At 37.8% G+C, this 16,952-nt stretch overlaps 1 protein-coding gene across 1 annotated transcript in view; it reads left to right on the plus strand.

Moving 5' to 3' along the window:
• NEB (nebulin) overlaps positions 1-16,952 on the plus strand; it is a 212,763-nt gene that overhangs the window by 161,137 nt on the left and 34,674 nt on the right. Inside the window, exons 119-128 of the mRNA XM_089520035.1 lie at positions 695-802; positions 2,076-2,180; positions 3,872-3,976; positions 4,116-4,220; positions 6,021-6,125; positions 6,221-6,331; positions 7,031-7,141; positions 8,162-8,263; positions 9,137-9,241; positions 11,646-11,744. Coding sequence (XP_089376161.1) covers positions 695-802; positions 2,076-2,180; positions 3,872-3,976; positions 4,116-4,220; positions 6,021-6,125; positions 6,221-6,331; positions 7,031-7,141; positions 8,162-8,263; positions 9,137-9,241; positions 11,646-11,744 — 1,056 coding nt within the window. The remainder of the gene's footprint in view (positions 1-694; positions 803-2,075; positions 2,181-3,871; positions 3,977-4,115; positions 4,221-6,020; positions 6,126-6,220; positions 6,332-7,030; positions 7,142-8,161; positions 8,264-9,136; positions 9,242-11,645; positions 11,745-16,952) is intronic.

Below are 16,952 nucleotides of genomic sequence, written 5' to 3' on the forward strand. Positions count from 1 at the left end.
GAATGTCTTATTTTTACGATGGGGCAGATGAGAAGGGCTGCCCGTCTTCTTTACTGCTCTGCACCAATACACTGCATAGCCTCACCCATCACTATGTCTTATTTTCAGGGTATGGCTTATATTGCTCAAATGCTTAGAAATCCTGATATGGCTTATTTTATGGGTATGTCTTATTTTGGGGGAAATAGGGTACCTTTGCCACATCATGAGGAAAAATGAATCATTTTAAAAAGGCAATGATGCTAGGAAAGGGTGGGGTAGCAAAAAGAGAGGAAGACCCCATGCCAGATGGCTAGACTTGATCAGGAAGGTCACAGGTTTGAACCTCAAATGGAGGAGACATGCAATTTTTCACCTATGTGAAATCATATATGTGTGTGTAACAGGTACAGGAAAAGAGGTGGGAACAGAAAACTGGGTAGTAGAAGAAGAACTGCATATACTTGCTAGTCTTCATGAACTGGGTTGGATCTGGGAAGCAAATTATCCAATCCAGCCCTGTGTGGACGTCTGGGAGTTAACTAGTGCATACCATTGGACAAGTACAGTGAGAATAAGCCTTGAGAATTCTTAAGGGTCAATAAAATAATGTATATGCATTTGTTACAGTGTCAGTTTGCTTCTCATTTTTCAGTTTAAAATGTCCTTTATAAATACCGTATTTCCTAATTTTATATATATTTTTTGGTATCAGATCCTCTACAAGTTAGAGTACAACAAGGCCAAACCAAAGGGCTATACTGCAATTCACGATACCCCCATGGTACTCCATGTACGCAAAGTTATGGACAGAATAAGTGAGGTAAGTAAACATGGTCCTTTAAACGGTATCAAGTAATGTTCATAATCTGTAGTTGCTCTTTAATCAGTGAGACTGCATACTTCAATGTTAGAACTGAATTACGTTGCTGTTAACAGCTAGCCTTTAGCTATTTAAATGTAACTGTTTATGTGCTATATATTATATCTATAGCAATGTTAATAAATATGTAAACAAATATGGCTGTAATGGTAATAAATATGGCTGTATAAACAGTTGCTCAATGAAATGAAATGCTTGTGTACTCATTGATGAAATGTAGATTCTTTTCATATTTACACGTTGTTGATTAGTTAACTTTTCTTTCTTATTATGAGGATTAAAGAAGATTAATTATAATACAGTTGATTTTCAGACTCTTCAAAAGAATATGAATATATTCATATTGAATTAATATAAAGCTGGGCTATATATATGTTTGAACTAGATGTTGTTTCTTTATTTCATAAATGTACAGTAAAGTCTTGTGCAGGGGTTTTTAAATTCTCTGGGACTGCTTATTAATAATAGTGTGTAGGAGAAGTGGACAAGTTATGGTTCCAGATGATGTTTGATTGCAACTCACATAGTTCTTCACCATTGCTGTTTTGGGTAGGGGTGATGGGAGTTGCAGTCTAAACATGTAGTTGGCCTTAGGTTGCAGACCCTTAGCAGTAACACTGCAGCCTTAATTGTTCATTTAAAAATATCAATTGACTTGGGAAAACATTGGGAACTATGTCTCCATGGTTTCCAGGGGAGTGCTGAAACCTTAAGGACTCTGCTGCTTGGAAGATCCAACAGAGTTCAGCATAGGATTATAATGCAGTTGACTTTATGTCAGGCTTAAAGTGAATCCAGATCAACATTTTGATGAAGTGAGGCATGGACTTAGGGGCTGAACAGACCGACACTTTGTGCTGGCCTGTACGCGTACTATGGCTGAAGCCCTTGTTGCACCACCCAGGCTCCATCTTGGCACGCGCCCATCTACATGGCACGTGAGCACACCTATGGAGCCCGTTCTGGGATGCAAAAAGAACCCGCCCAGAAGTGGGTTCTTTTTGCTCCCTACGGAGGCTGCAGCACGTGGTTGCCATACATCATCAAGATAACACTTCAAGCTACTAAAAAACACTGGATTGTATATAGTATAACATGATGATGCAGCATGTTTTCTGTCTCATACATAATTGTCTTTGGGATAATTTCTTTTTAATTGTATTGATGTGTTCTGTACATAGAGGTAATTTTTGGTCTCTTTTTTTTTCAACAGCTAAAATACAAAGAACTCTACCAACAGAATAAGTCTCACTGCAATATTGTTCCAGACTCGGTTCACATTAAGGCTGCTAAGCAGGCTTACAAAGTAAACACCAATGTGAGTTTGATTTATCATTTATCTATTTATTTTGTTATTATATTTTATCCTTTCCACTGAAACATACTACAGTCAGCCCTCCATATCCATGGAATTATTATCTACAGATTCAAGCATCCATGGCTTGAATATAGTTTAAAATATATAAATTCCATAAAGCAAACCTTGATTTTGCCATATTACATAAGGGACACCATTTTACTATGCCATTGTATTTAATGGGACTTGAGCATCCATCGATTTTGGTATCCACGGATGGGGGGGGGGAGGTGTCCTGGAACCCAACTCCAGTGGATACCAAGGACCCATTGTATTTACAGTGCGTAATAGACATCCCACAGGTTGAGTCTCCCATAACTGAAAAGCTTGGAACCAGAAGTGTTTTGCATTTTTGATATTTTTTTTAAATTTTGGCATGTTTGCACATACATAATGAGATACCTTGGAGATGGGACCCAAGTCTAAAGATGAAATTCATTTATGTTTTGTATACACCTTGTACACTTAGCCTGAAGGTAATTTTGTACACAATATTTTTAATAATGTTGTGTCAGAAACAAAGTTGGTGTACATTGAACCATCAGGAAGCAAAGACCATCTCAGCCACCTATGTGGACAATTTTGGATTTTGGAGTGTTTGGGGTTTCAGAATTTCAGATAAGGGAGACTTAATCTGTACAAACAATTTAAACAGTAAAACTTTCATCCTAGGAATAAATTGTGGTGATTACAGATTAAGCCTTGCAGTGAAAACTGAGGGAACAGAACATCCATGGCCCACTCAGCTTTACATGTCTTATTACCTGATCTAAATCAATGTCATGTTAGGCATGGGAAACAGTGTGCTAGTGAAATTTCATTGGTTTTTCCAATTGTGCAAGAGGTAGCATACTTCTTGTGGTGATTAGGTATACTTTTGAGTGTGCATCTAACTGCACAACTAGATATTGTGTTGGATTTATTTTGTATAATCGGAACTAGGTGAGCACAATCTTTATGAATGCTAATTACTGCTAATACCAGAACAAAGGCAAATACAACTAGAGATATAAACAATGGCAGAAAACACTTCTAAATCCTGAAATGCAGGAAAGCATTTTGAACAAACATAGTTTGCCTCTCCTGAAGCTGTTTTTTTCCTGCAGTCCTGTACAAATTGTGATTAAATGAGCTCTGTCTCTCATCACACCTGTTGTTTTGTGTTTATGACTAATGGCAAAGAGTTTTCTTGATAAGATTTGTTCAGAATGGGTTTGCCATTGCCTTCTGGTGAGGCTGAGAGTCTGTGACTAGTCCCAGTGTGTTTCCATGGCCAAGTGGGGATTTGAACTCTGGGTTCCCAGGGTCCTATTCCAGCTTTCAAACTTCTAGATCATGCTGGCTTTCTTGTGCCTACATCCACACTTAATTGATCAATTGATAGGCATACCAACATTGACCTATTGGAATCTCAGGCAATCAGCAAAAAGATATGTGTTGAACCTTTTATGAGCAGGGAGAGGTGTAGTTTCTTGTGCAAGTGTCAGAACTACCAGATATGGAGCTGATATCTGTGCTGTCCCCAGCACTGAAAAGATGTGTTTTTCTTTCATGCAAGATAATATAATTTTCCCACCAAAACCTAGCCAAGATGGGTTTAAAAAAAAAAGTTTTATTCTATGTTTACATTACTTGTATTTCTCTGTAAATAGCTGGATTATAAGAAGAAATATGAAGCAGCCAAGGCTCACTGGCACTGGACTGTGGACAGACCAGACTTCATCCAAGCTGCAAAATCATCTTTGCAACAGAGTGATGTAAGGAAATGAGGAAAGACAATTGCATGTGTTTACATTTTTATTTTTATTTTTTAATCAGGTTAATCAGACCACTTTGCCAATTGTTAAGAGCGAACTTTATTTTTCCCCACTTATTATTACTACTGTTTCTTTGTAGTATGAGTACAAACTTGACCGAGAGTGGCTAAAAGGATGCAAGCTATCTGTAACAGATGACAAAAACACAGTGCTGGCACTGCAGAATGCAATCTTGGCAAGCGATGTGAGTATTTCGATATCCATTCAGTGAAAACTTGTTCTTTGTATATTTCATACATTCTTTGTGAATGGAAGCAAAATTAAATAGCAAATCTTAGCAAATTACAGTTCCTTTAAAAATAAGCATGTCTTTTACTTCCAAACCATCTGCATTAAGAACCCTTTGAGTGTTGTATAAAAAGACTGCCTTTAATTTGAGGTTTAGTTTCCATAATAGTAGTAAACTTGAAATATGATTTCTAGGGCTGCAATGTTTATTATTGGCTTGGGTAACCAACTTGTGCTTGCCAGCGCTATTCACTAAATATTCTACTGAGCTCTGAATCTGTTACAAACTGATCCAAGACTGAGAACAACTGTGGGGACAAACTGCATAGCTCCCTGATTTTTTTTTAAAATTAAAACTATTTTATTAACACATAAAATAAAAAAATTACATATTACATACAACAAATATCTTTGTCCATATATCTTCCACATAATTAATCTAACTAGACATACAAGCATATAAATATACTGTAAGTAACAATCGACCCACAAACCTATTCATTATACCTTTCTAAAACTATCAGAACTCCATGTTACCATTGCATATCTTACTCTTCTCTTGAGCTGTCCTTATTTCATTTTTTGTAGTTACTATTTTTATTCTACTAACACCAAGGATTATCCCATGTAATCTCACTTATACTTACATTCATGAATAGAATTATAAAATGGTCGATAATCCTAAATATCTAATAATTTAATTAACAATAATTTGTTTTATTTATATACCGCTATTCCAAAGATCATAGCGGTGAACAGCAAGTAAACTAATTAGCAAGTAAGCTAATTTGCCCCCAACAGTCTGGGTACTCATTTTAGCGACCTCAGAAAGATGCAAGCCTGAGTCGAGCTTGGGCCCTTTTGCTGGTCTTGAACTCACAACCTTGTGGTTTTGAGTGAATGGCTGCAGTACAGGCATTTAACCACTGCGCCACCAGGGCTCCTAGTTTTATCAATATATCCCATTGATAATTTATATATTTTATTGTCCGTTCCCAACTTTCCACATATTTCTTCAAAATTTCATTTCTCATAAGGCAAGTTAATTTATCCATTTCTGCCATATCTAGTAATTTTGTTAGCCATTCTTCCAATGTTGGTATTTCATAGTTTTTCCCCCCATTTTCGAGCCAGCAACAGTCTCTCTAGTAGACCATGCTTATGTTTTCCTTTCCCATTTGCTCGTCAATCATACTTAATAAATATGTTTCAGGTTTCAATTGGAATTTTATGCCTAATATTTTTTCAATTAATTAATCAATTAAAAGTTCCTAATTTTAGTGCAGGTCCGCCATTGGTGATAACATGTTCCTGTTTCCTCTTTGTTATTTACTTGTTTATACATTTTGGATAGTTTCTGGGGAATGTAATGCCATCTATAATGCATTTTATATATGTTTTCTTTAATATTTTGAGCAACTGAGATATTCATTGTCTTTTTCTATATACCTTCTCCCATTTGTCTAATTCAATTTTGTGGCCCACATTTTGAGCCCATTTAACCATGGGTATTACAAATTTTCCCAGACTATGTGCTGACTTCACTAAGAAACAAAATATCTCATTGCTTTGCAAGACTCAGGGCAAGATTTGGCCTTGTCTTTCTCCCTGAATAGACATGGGCACACATTTCTCCACTGGAAAAGCATGAGATGGGCCTAGAATAAGACATGTGATCCCCAGTGATGTGCACATTTGTGATTCTTGTTGGTGTATGGTGCTTGAAACTAACACTTTTTTAAATTCCATATCCTAGTTAAAATATAAAGAGAAGCATAACAAGGAAAGAGGAACTATCCATGCAGTTGCAGATACTCCTCAGATCCTTCTTGCAAAATCTGTTAGCTCTCTTGTGTCTGAGGTAATTTTACTTTTCCAAAAACATAATCTGAATTCAGAATTTATTCTTTCTAAGGATGTGCCATTTTTGAAGCTATGCTTTCTCTCCATTATTAGAACAAATATAAAGAACATGCCAAAAAGCACCGTCCCCATGGTACTTTTACAAAATTGCCTGAAACACGAGATACTGTTCATGTCAAAGAAGTAACCAAGAATGTCAGTGAGGTAAGGTGTTCCTATGTTCATGTATTCACATTGCAATTTGAGTAGACCTTTGCACTGGGTTTATCTGGTGATGGAAACTCTTGTTTCTTCATTGTAAAGTAATATAATCTGCTCATCATTGCTTATGAAAATGTTACTCAGCTCACATAGTTAAAGATAATACAGAAATATTCTGAACTGCTTAACAAATAAATAAGAATGACAGAAATTAGCACTAGAGGAGGACGAAGAAGAAAAAGAATAGAACAGAAAAGGTTTAAAATGGACCGATCCAGTTAATTTTTCTAGAGAAAAAAAATCTAGATGTTTTTTCTAGAAAAAAATTATTTCCTATTATTTTCCAGGAAAATAGAACAGAAGTTTAATAATGGATACATGGCTTTAACTAATTAATTGGTATTTATGCTGTATGACTTTGGTGGCATTTGAGGAGTTTACAAAGGTTTTGTTTTCATTTGAGCTGTCATTTGAATAAATAACATATATTTAATTTTTAGCATGGAAAGAGTTTGAAAATTTTAAGACAAATCTTTAGCTGATAACTATGGAGATGACAGCTAGTTAACCTTCAAATACAAATACATGTACTATTTTTGCTTATATATAACAGATATAATATGTGGTTCCTTATTTTAAATGGCAGTAAAGCACACCTGGATTAGAGAATGAATGACATAACTCTTTTTTTCCCCAAAATAGACAAATTATAAAAAGAAGTTTCAGAAAGAGAAAGGAAAATCAAACTATTCCATCATGCTGGAACCTCCTGAAGTGAAGCATGCCATTGAAGTGGCAAAGAATCAGAGTAATGTACGTTACTTCTGTTATTACTTCATTAACAACCATATATGGCCATCTCAGTAAGACTGAGACTAGAATATGAAAATCAATTTTCATACTGGAGGAATGAAATGTATCTGTTTTAATTTTGTTCAACCACTGTGAATATAGATGCTATGTACATGAGTATGAAAGGTCTTGGAACAGGTCTGGCTGAGGTATTATCTTCATACAGAGGTTTCTTATTCTGCAGTTCCTAATGACAGATATGATCTGTTACCAATTTATGCATACAAGAATTATGAAATTAAATTACAAATAATAAGATTTAAGCATGATAACTATGGCTTAAAAACACCTGTTTTGTTTTATGATCCCTTAATGTCACCCTATACTTTCACAGCAAGAGGGAAAATGAAAGTTTATAATTAATATAGTCGTAGTTTTATAGCATGTATATGTGTATGTATGTGTGGGGAGAGAGAGTATATTGTGAGTATATTAATATAATATAGTTAAAATGCAAAAAAAACACCCATTCATTTTAAAGCAGCTGATCTATTTCAGCCCAACATGCAACCTTAGACTGTAAGCCTGAGGGCAAGGAACTGTCCAATTAACAATTAGTAAGCTACTCTGAGAGCCTCTGTGGCAGAAGAGTGGGATATAAATACCTGAATTAAAATGAAATGAGATCAATGAGTAGGGAAAACTTAATTATATTGTTGCAAAACTCTAAAACTCTATTGCATCCTGCTGCGCTAGGTCGGGGTGGGGGGGAGGAGGAGTTGTGTTCCTAAAATATAACATTCCTTAGCTCTGCTATGCATGGCATTACTCCCTTCTTGGAGTCACTGCTATCTATGGCACTTCTCCCTCAAAACCACCTCACTCATTTATAAAGAGAGCCATTTTTTTCATGACTAATTTATAAATGCGTAGCATATGTTGATGACAGAAAACTGTGAACTTCAGAATGTTGAATGATTTTCACCTCTTTTACAATTAGCACTGCAGTAATCACTTTTCTATATGCTTGTTTTAACCTAGATCCAATACAAAAAAGATGCCAAATCAAAGCTCCATTACACAAGTGTGGCAGATCGGCCAGATATTAGGAAAGCAACTCAAGTCTCCCATTTAGTCAGTGATGTAAGTACATCTTGGTGCAACTCTTCAGTAGTTCATGGTCCTGCATATATATATATGTGTGCAATAGAATTCATGCCAGAAAGAAACTTGGGGGAATGATATATAATGAAGCCTGCTCAGAGATTGGTGAGAGGAAAATGAACAAGAAATATGAAGGACTGGAACTGGTGGTGGTGAAACAAAATAAATTCAAGAGGAAAGCATTTTTTTATGTTTTTTCCTTAAAAACTTTTTTTTAAGGAAACAGTGAATACGGAGGACTATTGAATATTAATTGTATAAACTGAGGAATAAAATATTAAAAAGAAGTTTCTTGTATTTACTCCCTTCACATTATTTCTAAAAAAAATTGTGAGGCAGGCAAACTTGCATATAGGACAATAGACAGTATCCCTGCGCTACAATTCATGAACTTGGTTTCATTTTCTCAGTTCTTTTAATGGGAATGTGCCCTTTATGCCTTCTTGGGAGTATGAAGGATTAGATGAAACAAAATCGTTTCTTTTGTTGAAGGTTTCTTCTGTTTTTATTGAGCTTCCCCTCTGCTCCTCATAAATTGGGCAAAGCAAAAAGGTTCCTAATAGTGCAGGTGTTCCTTATAAATCAGGACCTCACAGCTCTATCAGTAATAAAATTTTGAAAGTAAATTTAAAATTGTAACTGTTTTGTGATTTAACTGTACCTTTAATGTATCAAAACTTTTAAGTCAAGCCAAGTTACATCCTTTCCCCCTCCATTTTTACTGTAACTGCCAGACTCCATGGTCACTGTGGGATTTCTGGGGCTTGTATGAAAACAAATTACTTTCATTCCAGTACAGAGAAGCCAAGAGTTATTTATTGCTTTTCACGCAAATGTCTTGTATGATCCTAGATTGAATACAAAGCCAAGGCTCGTGGAGAAGCTGGGATGGGGGTCAGCATGCTTGGACGTCCTGATATTGAACTTGCTAAAGAAGTGTCCAAACTTACAAGCCAGGTATGAAAAAGCTGATTCCATAACTTGTAGCAAAATGCAAATAGAGGATAAGTTTTTCATAATCTCATGAGTGTAATATTGTCTTCTGAAATGTCACTATTAAACCTGAAATTCCTTCTAGACCATGGCATGATTAATGAAAATTTGACACAGTTTTAGCTGTCCACAGAATTCTAACCTGAGACCTAGATGCTCAGTTCTACACAACGTGTCTCTTTGTTTGCCCTAAACCCAAGTGTTGATCTCAACCAGAATAAAATCGCCAAACATGATGCACACCCTGGATCATGCAGAAACCATGCATAGGCCTTGCTGGGGCCACCTAACACAGCCCTAACTGAACTGCAAAAAGAGCGGTTTCTTACTGCTCCTTTTAACAGCCTCTTTGGGACCACAACCACAGTCACCCTCAGGACCATGGCAGTCCCATGTCAATCGGGATGGGAGCAGCTCCATCTGTCCTGTCTGCTTCCCCCCTTAATCTATTCTAATTGCTACTAAAAATGGGATTCATGTCAGTGACAGATCCCTTTTACCCAGGCTGGCCCTAACACACGAGCCCCCAGGAATCCTGCCACTCATCCTGCCCTTCTTCCCCAGCTCTCTTTCCTGGACTGGGTTTGTGGGTGTCCACATGATGTCGGTGTGGATAAGGCTGTGTGTTAGCTTTGTGTTCTTTATGGTAAGCATGACCACCTCTTGATTTTGGGTGAAAGAAGATAGTCTGAGTCAGAGTAAACAAAATAATGAGAGTATTAATAGTATTATCGGTGTAGAAGAGATGAGCCAAATGAAACAGTTTCTAGCCACTTTGGGGGCATGGTGTTTGCATGACATATGCCCCCAAAGTGTCCCAAAGCCTCTCCAACACCATGCTCCAGTCCTTTGGACTGGAGCAAAAAGAAGTTTGCATAATCCAGCTCCTGGCAGCACGGCTTGGGTCCTGCAGCAGCAGTCCACTTTGGCAGAGGGCCATGCAGGCACTGCATTCCCAGCCCACTTGTGGTCAAAGTGGCCTTGGGCCACTCCTTCCTGCTCATCTGCTCCAGCCCATTGTATCCTGCAGAACAGTAAGTGTTTTAATAAGTTGGAGGACTGAGTTTCAACCATATCATGATATTCAACCTGAGTTATATCAGCCTTATACTACAGTCAATTCAAGAAACCAGTACACCTTCACTTCCCACTGAGTTGTCCAGCTGTTTCCTCCAACTGTTAACCCTGTCTGAATCCCCTCAGACACACACTCTGCAACCTCTTTCTCAGTGTCTCTGAACCATGGTTGACTGCAGTGAAACCAAGTCTGCCGTGCCTGGCATCTCCTCACAATGCCTATGTAAGCTTTTGTTTCCCCTCATGGATGTACAATTTTGTATTGTTGGTACCTTTTGCACACATTAACCTGCTTTCCATTGTGTGGGATAAGCAGCTCATTGTTTACGTGCATTAGTGATTCTCCATATGTGACAGCATAGTTTTTAGATCTGCTGCTCACATGATTCTCCCACAGGCACTTCTTACCAATATAGGAAGTGGTGTGGGAGATGAGAAATCTGAACTATTTTCATGTGTACTTGACTTCCTATAGTCATTAAGCATAGTAATGATTCTTTATTACAAATATTTACCTATCAGTTTTCTGCCTGCCACAGCCAGTAGCTGGCACTTTTTCCATATTCCTGTCCACAAGTTCATGTCTAGAAAATGTCCACTACTGCTGCTGGAGGAAAAGTGTTATCAATGTTTAGAATATAGGAGAACTCATATGATCCTATAGAGGTTGTTGGATTGCAAGTTCCAGCAGTTCTAATCAGCATAGCCAATGGTGAGGTATGTGGGGTGTTGCAATCTAAAAACAAATGAGAGAGCTCATGATTCTGATCCTGTGCTGAATGAAAATGCATTCATGTTTACTTTTTTTGTTCAGGGCAATTAATGGCAAAGATGTTTATTCTATAGTTTCTGGAAATATATGAGGAATTTGTTGAGTATTGCTCTTCTCTAGGAAAAAAATATTTTAAAAATCTTGTATTTGTTATCTTAATAATGATATTTGGCAGACATTTTAATGCTTGTTGTTAGGTATTTCAATGAAGCAGGTGGCAGCAAAAATGTTCTTTCATGCTTAATTGAACAACGTATTTTAAATAATTTGTTACTTTATCTTTAATACTTTTCATTGCTAGTACAGTACAAGACTTTTGTTCTCCACCAGACTTCAAATGACTTGTTTCACTGTACTTTTGACACATCCTGTTTTCCCCAAGGCTCTTCCCCAATTCCTGTCAATTACCTCCCACAGAAGATACAAAGACTCTTCTATGCTTGCATCTTTGCTTCTTGCTTTGTCCCTTTGGACTGGATGTTTGCTGTTCTAATCTTGCTATCTTGCTACGCTTTGTAGGCAGAATACATCAAAGGACACTTGAGGGGCCATGGTGCTGCATCGTATGATACACCCATGATGAGACACGTTAAGAAAGCTAATGTCCTAAGTAGTCATGTAAGATTAATTTAAATAGCTGTTCTCTGCAGCTGCCAGCTTAAGAGCCTTGATGGATTTTATATTCATGGAACATGAAATCATGCCTGAACTGTCAGTGAAATGCATTATTATTATTATTATTATTATTATTATTATTATTGCCAGCAGCAGCAGCAAAACCTCCCCTTTCTTTCTTATGTAAAGTGGAGTTTGGGAATTTCCTGAACAGTGACTTTGATAAAAATGTTATTTTTGATAACTCCTCTTACTGAAGGGAAAGCTTCAGACCCTTGAAACTTCTGCATGTGAGTGGGGAATCTGTCAGCACAGAAAAATTAATTTTATATAATTTATATGATACAGAGTGTTGATGATAAAATCTGCAGTAAAGAAACCAGCATTTGAATTAAAATATGTATCCTAGTGAGTATCTCTTCCTCTCCAAGTTCATGGGCATCCACATAATAATAAAAGCTTTTAAATCATTTATCCATAATGACCTGCTGGATCAGACTAAGGGCCTACCTTGTCCAACACTATATTTATATAGCAACCAAACTATTGTTAATTGGAAGCCCACAGACAAACACAAGTGGTACTTGTTGTACTTTACAAACTTCAGGGATAGATGTCAGGTGAATTATAGTCCAGCTGATTCCAAATCTGACACCTAACTATTAAATTGCTGTGACTTGGGGCCAAATATTTCCTTATTATTCTTCCTCACTCACTCTCAGAGTGTTTAGAATGTCAGGCCCATTTTGAACTCAGCTCTCTCTATGTCCAGTGCAGTCATTATTCAAGTGTGTCGAATCAATATGTGAAGATGGGAACATGCTAGCCCCACTCCCTCCATTCTTGGTCTGTTGTTCTACTTAACTGGAGAGGGAAAAGCTTACCTGCCCATGGACACTCCTCACTCATTTGGGAGCCAAAAATAAATAAGGATCTTCAATCATGTGGAGAGCATCCATACATAAGAGAAACTCTCATATTCATTCTTCTCTACACAAGAATAATGGTGGAACCAGAGACAGTGGGAATATGGAGCTAGCACACTCCTGTCTGTGCATATTGATTGAATGTGCTGATATAATGCTTATATAATGACTGAATAGGACTTCAGTTATGTTTCATAAGGACAAAAGGGGATGCTTTTTTTCATTGTCAAAATTGCATGAAACAAAACTGCATGTCCAGACAAATCTTCCATCTCCACTTCTGATAAAAGTTGACCAAATGTCATCTAATACAAATCTCTTCTGATCAACAGTAAAGTTTTCATCTAGTTCTCTTTATAGCAAAGAAGTGGCATCTTGTGACTCTTGGAATATATTTTAGGGAAAGTTTTATGCACTTGAAAGAAGTGAACATTTTTTGGGATCAGATATTACACTGATGTGCCATCTGTTTTATGTTTTAAGATGTGGAACTTTTATTTTGTTTTGTTTTGCATACTTGTTTTTAGGTTTGTGGCACCTCACCAAGTCTCTCATTCCTTATGGGATTTAATTTTTTATTATTCAGTCATCTATTTGTCACATAATTTGTGACTATACTTTGCCATGTTTTATGTTTTTCTTGTTGCTTTTAATTCTAAGTGCATATCAATTTCCATGCTCTCTCTTATTATTTCTCTCTTATTATTTGCTACCCCATGCCCAGAGATTCTTGTAGGGTAAGATAAAATTGTTGTAAGTGTTGTGTTTAGTAAGTGCACAGTCTTTGTGAAAGTCAGTTATATTAATAGGAGACTTGGGCATTAAAAACGTTATGCTGCTGTTTTCAATGGGGCATCTCTTTTCTTCTCCCTGAAGCCCCCATGTCACTTCCCTAAAAATAGGTCCAGATGATTTTCCTGCCCTTGAAATGTGATTTGAGGGGGCTGCAGTGTGATAGGAAGAATCGCCACCTTTATAATCTTGATGGATTTTGGCATTCCATAAGACACTCTAAACTATATTCAGAGCCTCAGTATGTCCAAGGGGGTTCCTATTCCCCCCCCCCCCAATGGAGTACATATCAATAATTCCCATGTTGAAATGAATGGGAAAACACTTGCACATCTGAGATCTCAATGTGGGGATCATCCTCAGAGCCAGGGGTTGGACATATTGCAAGAGAGTGCTTTCTTTTGCAGGCTTGATTTTTACTTTAGAATAATGTAATGAAGCCAGCAAACTATAAAATTGGCTTGTTTAAAAATAATTGGCAAATAGGTGATCTAATTAATTGATGCTAGGATAATGATTAGGGTAGGATAGGATAATCACTAGGAAAATAATCTGGAAAGGAGCTGGTTGTAAAATCTCAGTTAAATTATTAACTCGGTGGGCTTTAGCATGGCAGAATTTTCAGTTTTAATACTAGTCTATCAATAATAGAAATAAAAAATGTCAGCTGCAGTTATAAAGAATAAGTTGCAATACCTGCTAAGTAGCATGAAGACCGAAGATACAGATTCAGTATTTCTTATCTGAAATGCTTGGGACCAGAAATGTTTGGGATTTCAGATATTGTTGGATTCTGAAATGTTTGCATATACATAATGAGAGATCTTGGTGATGGGACCCATATTTAAATGCGTAATTCATTTGAGTTTCATATACACCTTATAAACATAGTTTAAAAAAATAAACAAAGGAGATCTAGTGCAAACAGGCCAAGAAGTGGTCCCAGGGCAGCAGTGGAGGCAACAACAAGCTCAGCCACCAGGTGTGCATTCTTTGGGCTCCTCCCACTTCCAGAGAGCCCACCAACCACCTACTTCCACCTTGTGAAAGAACAAGCAAGAGTATTGCAGTCAGCATCTTGAAAACGGAAGGGGGTAGTTGGTGGGATCCTCAGTGGTGCAGTCAAAAAAATGTGTGTCCGGCAGCTAGGGCTTACCACCACCTCCACTACTGCTACTTTCGATATAAGGACATGTCACATGAGATCAGTGGAATATTCCACTTGTGTCATCATGTTGGCATCAGTTTTTTCTAGATTTTGTAGTATTTTGAATTTTTTAATTAGAGATGCCAAACCTGTGCTACTGTGAAGACTGTAGTAGAAAGTGGAGCTTTTTGGCCATACACTGTGCGAGGCATGTAATGCTGGAGGTACAGAAGAGAAGCAGAGCTCTCACTTGTGCAAGTGCCAGTTCCCTATGCCACACCAAATTTCCCCCCACTTCCTCCATACCTGCTCTCCAAATCCCCCACATGCCATGACCCTCAGAAAGGCTTGAGGGGGAGGAAGCAGCTGCAGCAGAGAAGATAGGAAACCTCAACTGTGCAAGTGTTCTTGCATTCAGGTACAATTGAATACTACTCTGTGAACATTAAATGTTTTCACACAAGTTCAGGTACTGTCCTGAGAACTGCACTCTACCTCAGTGTGCATGTGCCCCTTTTTGGCTTATTATTATTGCTAATAGGAATCTGTGCACCATATAACAATATACTTTTGAAACCAAGGGAATGTCAGATCCTAAGACAGCAGCTTGTGTCATATGGAGCCAAATGTGGGATGTCACCTGTTGAGCACATACAAAATAGCTCTCAGGTTTGGGTGGATACTGCTCTTTTTCCAGTTGTAATGTGTTATGTGTCATTGTGAGAATAGTTTTCCCCCTTTTAAGGGGATCAGTATTCAGATTGGTCTGTCTTTTTTGGGGGGGAGGGGAGGAAATCTCATCTATACACTTGAATGTCCAGCATCTTTTGTCAATCCAAATCCAAAAGATGAGACTATCCAGCATGATGGATAATGACTGTGTGGATAAAAACACGCTGACATGTTTGAAAGCTCCAAAATCATGGAGTGTGATTTAAATTTGCGTTCTGGTAAACTTTTCTAACCCTAAATTAAATGTATGTATTTATTTTCAGCCTGTGATAAATGGCATGACCTATTCCTTTCATCAGTTACGTCAATCAGCTCTTGCACTGGGGAGGGAGTACAGAGTAGCAATGGGCATCATCTATCAAATATTTAAAATAATTAGTTCTTACTGAATCTTGAGATCTGTCATTCAGGGAGGGGTACTAAGAAACCAATTCTGATCCAGAGAGCTCTAGTGCCTCACCAAGTTACAATTCCCAGGATTCCAGGATGTTGTCATAGCAATTAAAATGGAACATAGTCCTACAATTGTTTAGGTGAAAGTGGCCTCAGTCTCAAAATTAATACTGCTAACTGAACAAATCACTGGTAGATTTACAGGGATCAGATTATATCTACCAATGCACACTGGGACAAAGAAGCAACAGTCAATCTTCATTTCTGGAAACACAACGTGGCTGCAACTCAGGGATCTGTCCATTGTGCTGGATGAATATTCCTTAGGCCTGGTACAGACGGGCGTCGATGCATGTCTTGATGACGTGCTAGAGTTGCCTCGGGGTGTCACTTACAGACACCCCACAATCCTAGCACATATTCCGTATGTCAAAATGGCGGCACCCTGTACAGATGGGCACCACCATTTTGATGTGATGGATGCTTAGCATCCATACGTCACAGTGCGATACTGACGTCACGAGTGCACCCACTGCGGCATCAGTACCGTGCCACAAAAAGAATCCACTGCGTTTCCCCGCCCCCCAGGCAGAAAACTAGGCGCCAGTAGACTGCTCTTTTTGGGCAGTCTGTACTGTGCCTTAGTCACCATAAAGAAGTAGAGAGAAACATGATAGTTCTTGTGTTAGCAAAGCTGAACATTAAATTTTAGGTGGTATCTTAAGTGAAAAAACTCAATCAAAGCCAAGTGGGATGACAAAGGGTTAATTGGAACTACCAAACTGGGATGGATGGTAAGGAACTGGACTAATAGTAAGTAGATAAATAAAAATAATTTTAATGAGAAGTGCAGTACTGCTGAACCTAACTCAGAAGAGAGAGCATCTGGTACAGAGGATGACAAATGGGCTCATGAGCATCATGCAACCGCTACAGATGGTTTTGTGGTCCTTAGCCCATCCACTCCAAGATATTTATTTGAACAAAAATGGCGTATCTTGTGTTTTCTACATTGAACAAATGGGAGGTACAAGCAGATATCTGACAGCTATTGGCTTGATTTTGTTTCTACTCCCCCCCCCCCCTTTCTGGGCCTGGTCTGGACTTCAGTGGATAGTAGCAGTCCAATTTGCCCCCTAGACCTGCTACTCTTGTTCTGGTGGAATCTTTAATCTCATTTTTTTAAAAAAAAATATTTAAAATATCCTAATGTCAGAAGAT

Source organism: Sceloporus occidentalis, unplaced genomic scaffold (assembly GCF_023333645.1).
Source record: "Sceloporus occidentalis isolate IW3139 unplaced genomic scaffold, rSceOcc1.0.p SCAF_4, whole genome shotgun sequence".
Classification (NCBI taxonomy): domain Eukaryota; kingdom Metazoa; phylum Chordata; class Lepidosauria; order Squamata; family Phrynosomatidae; genus Sceloporus; species Sceloporus occidentalis.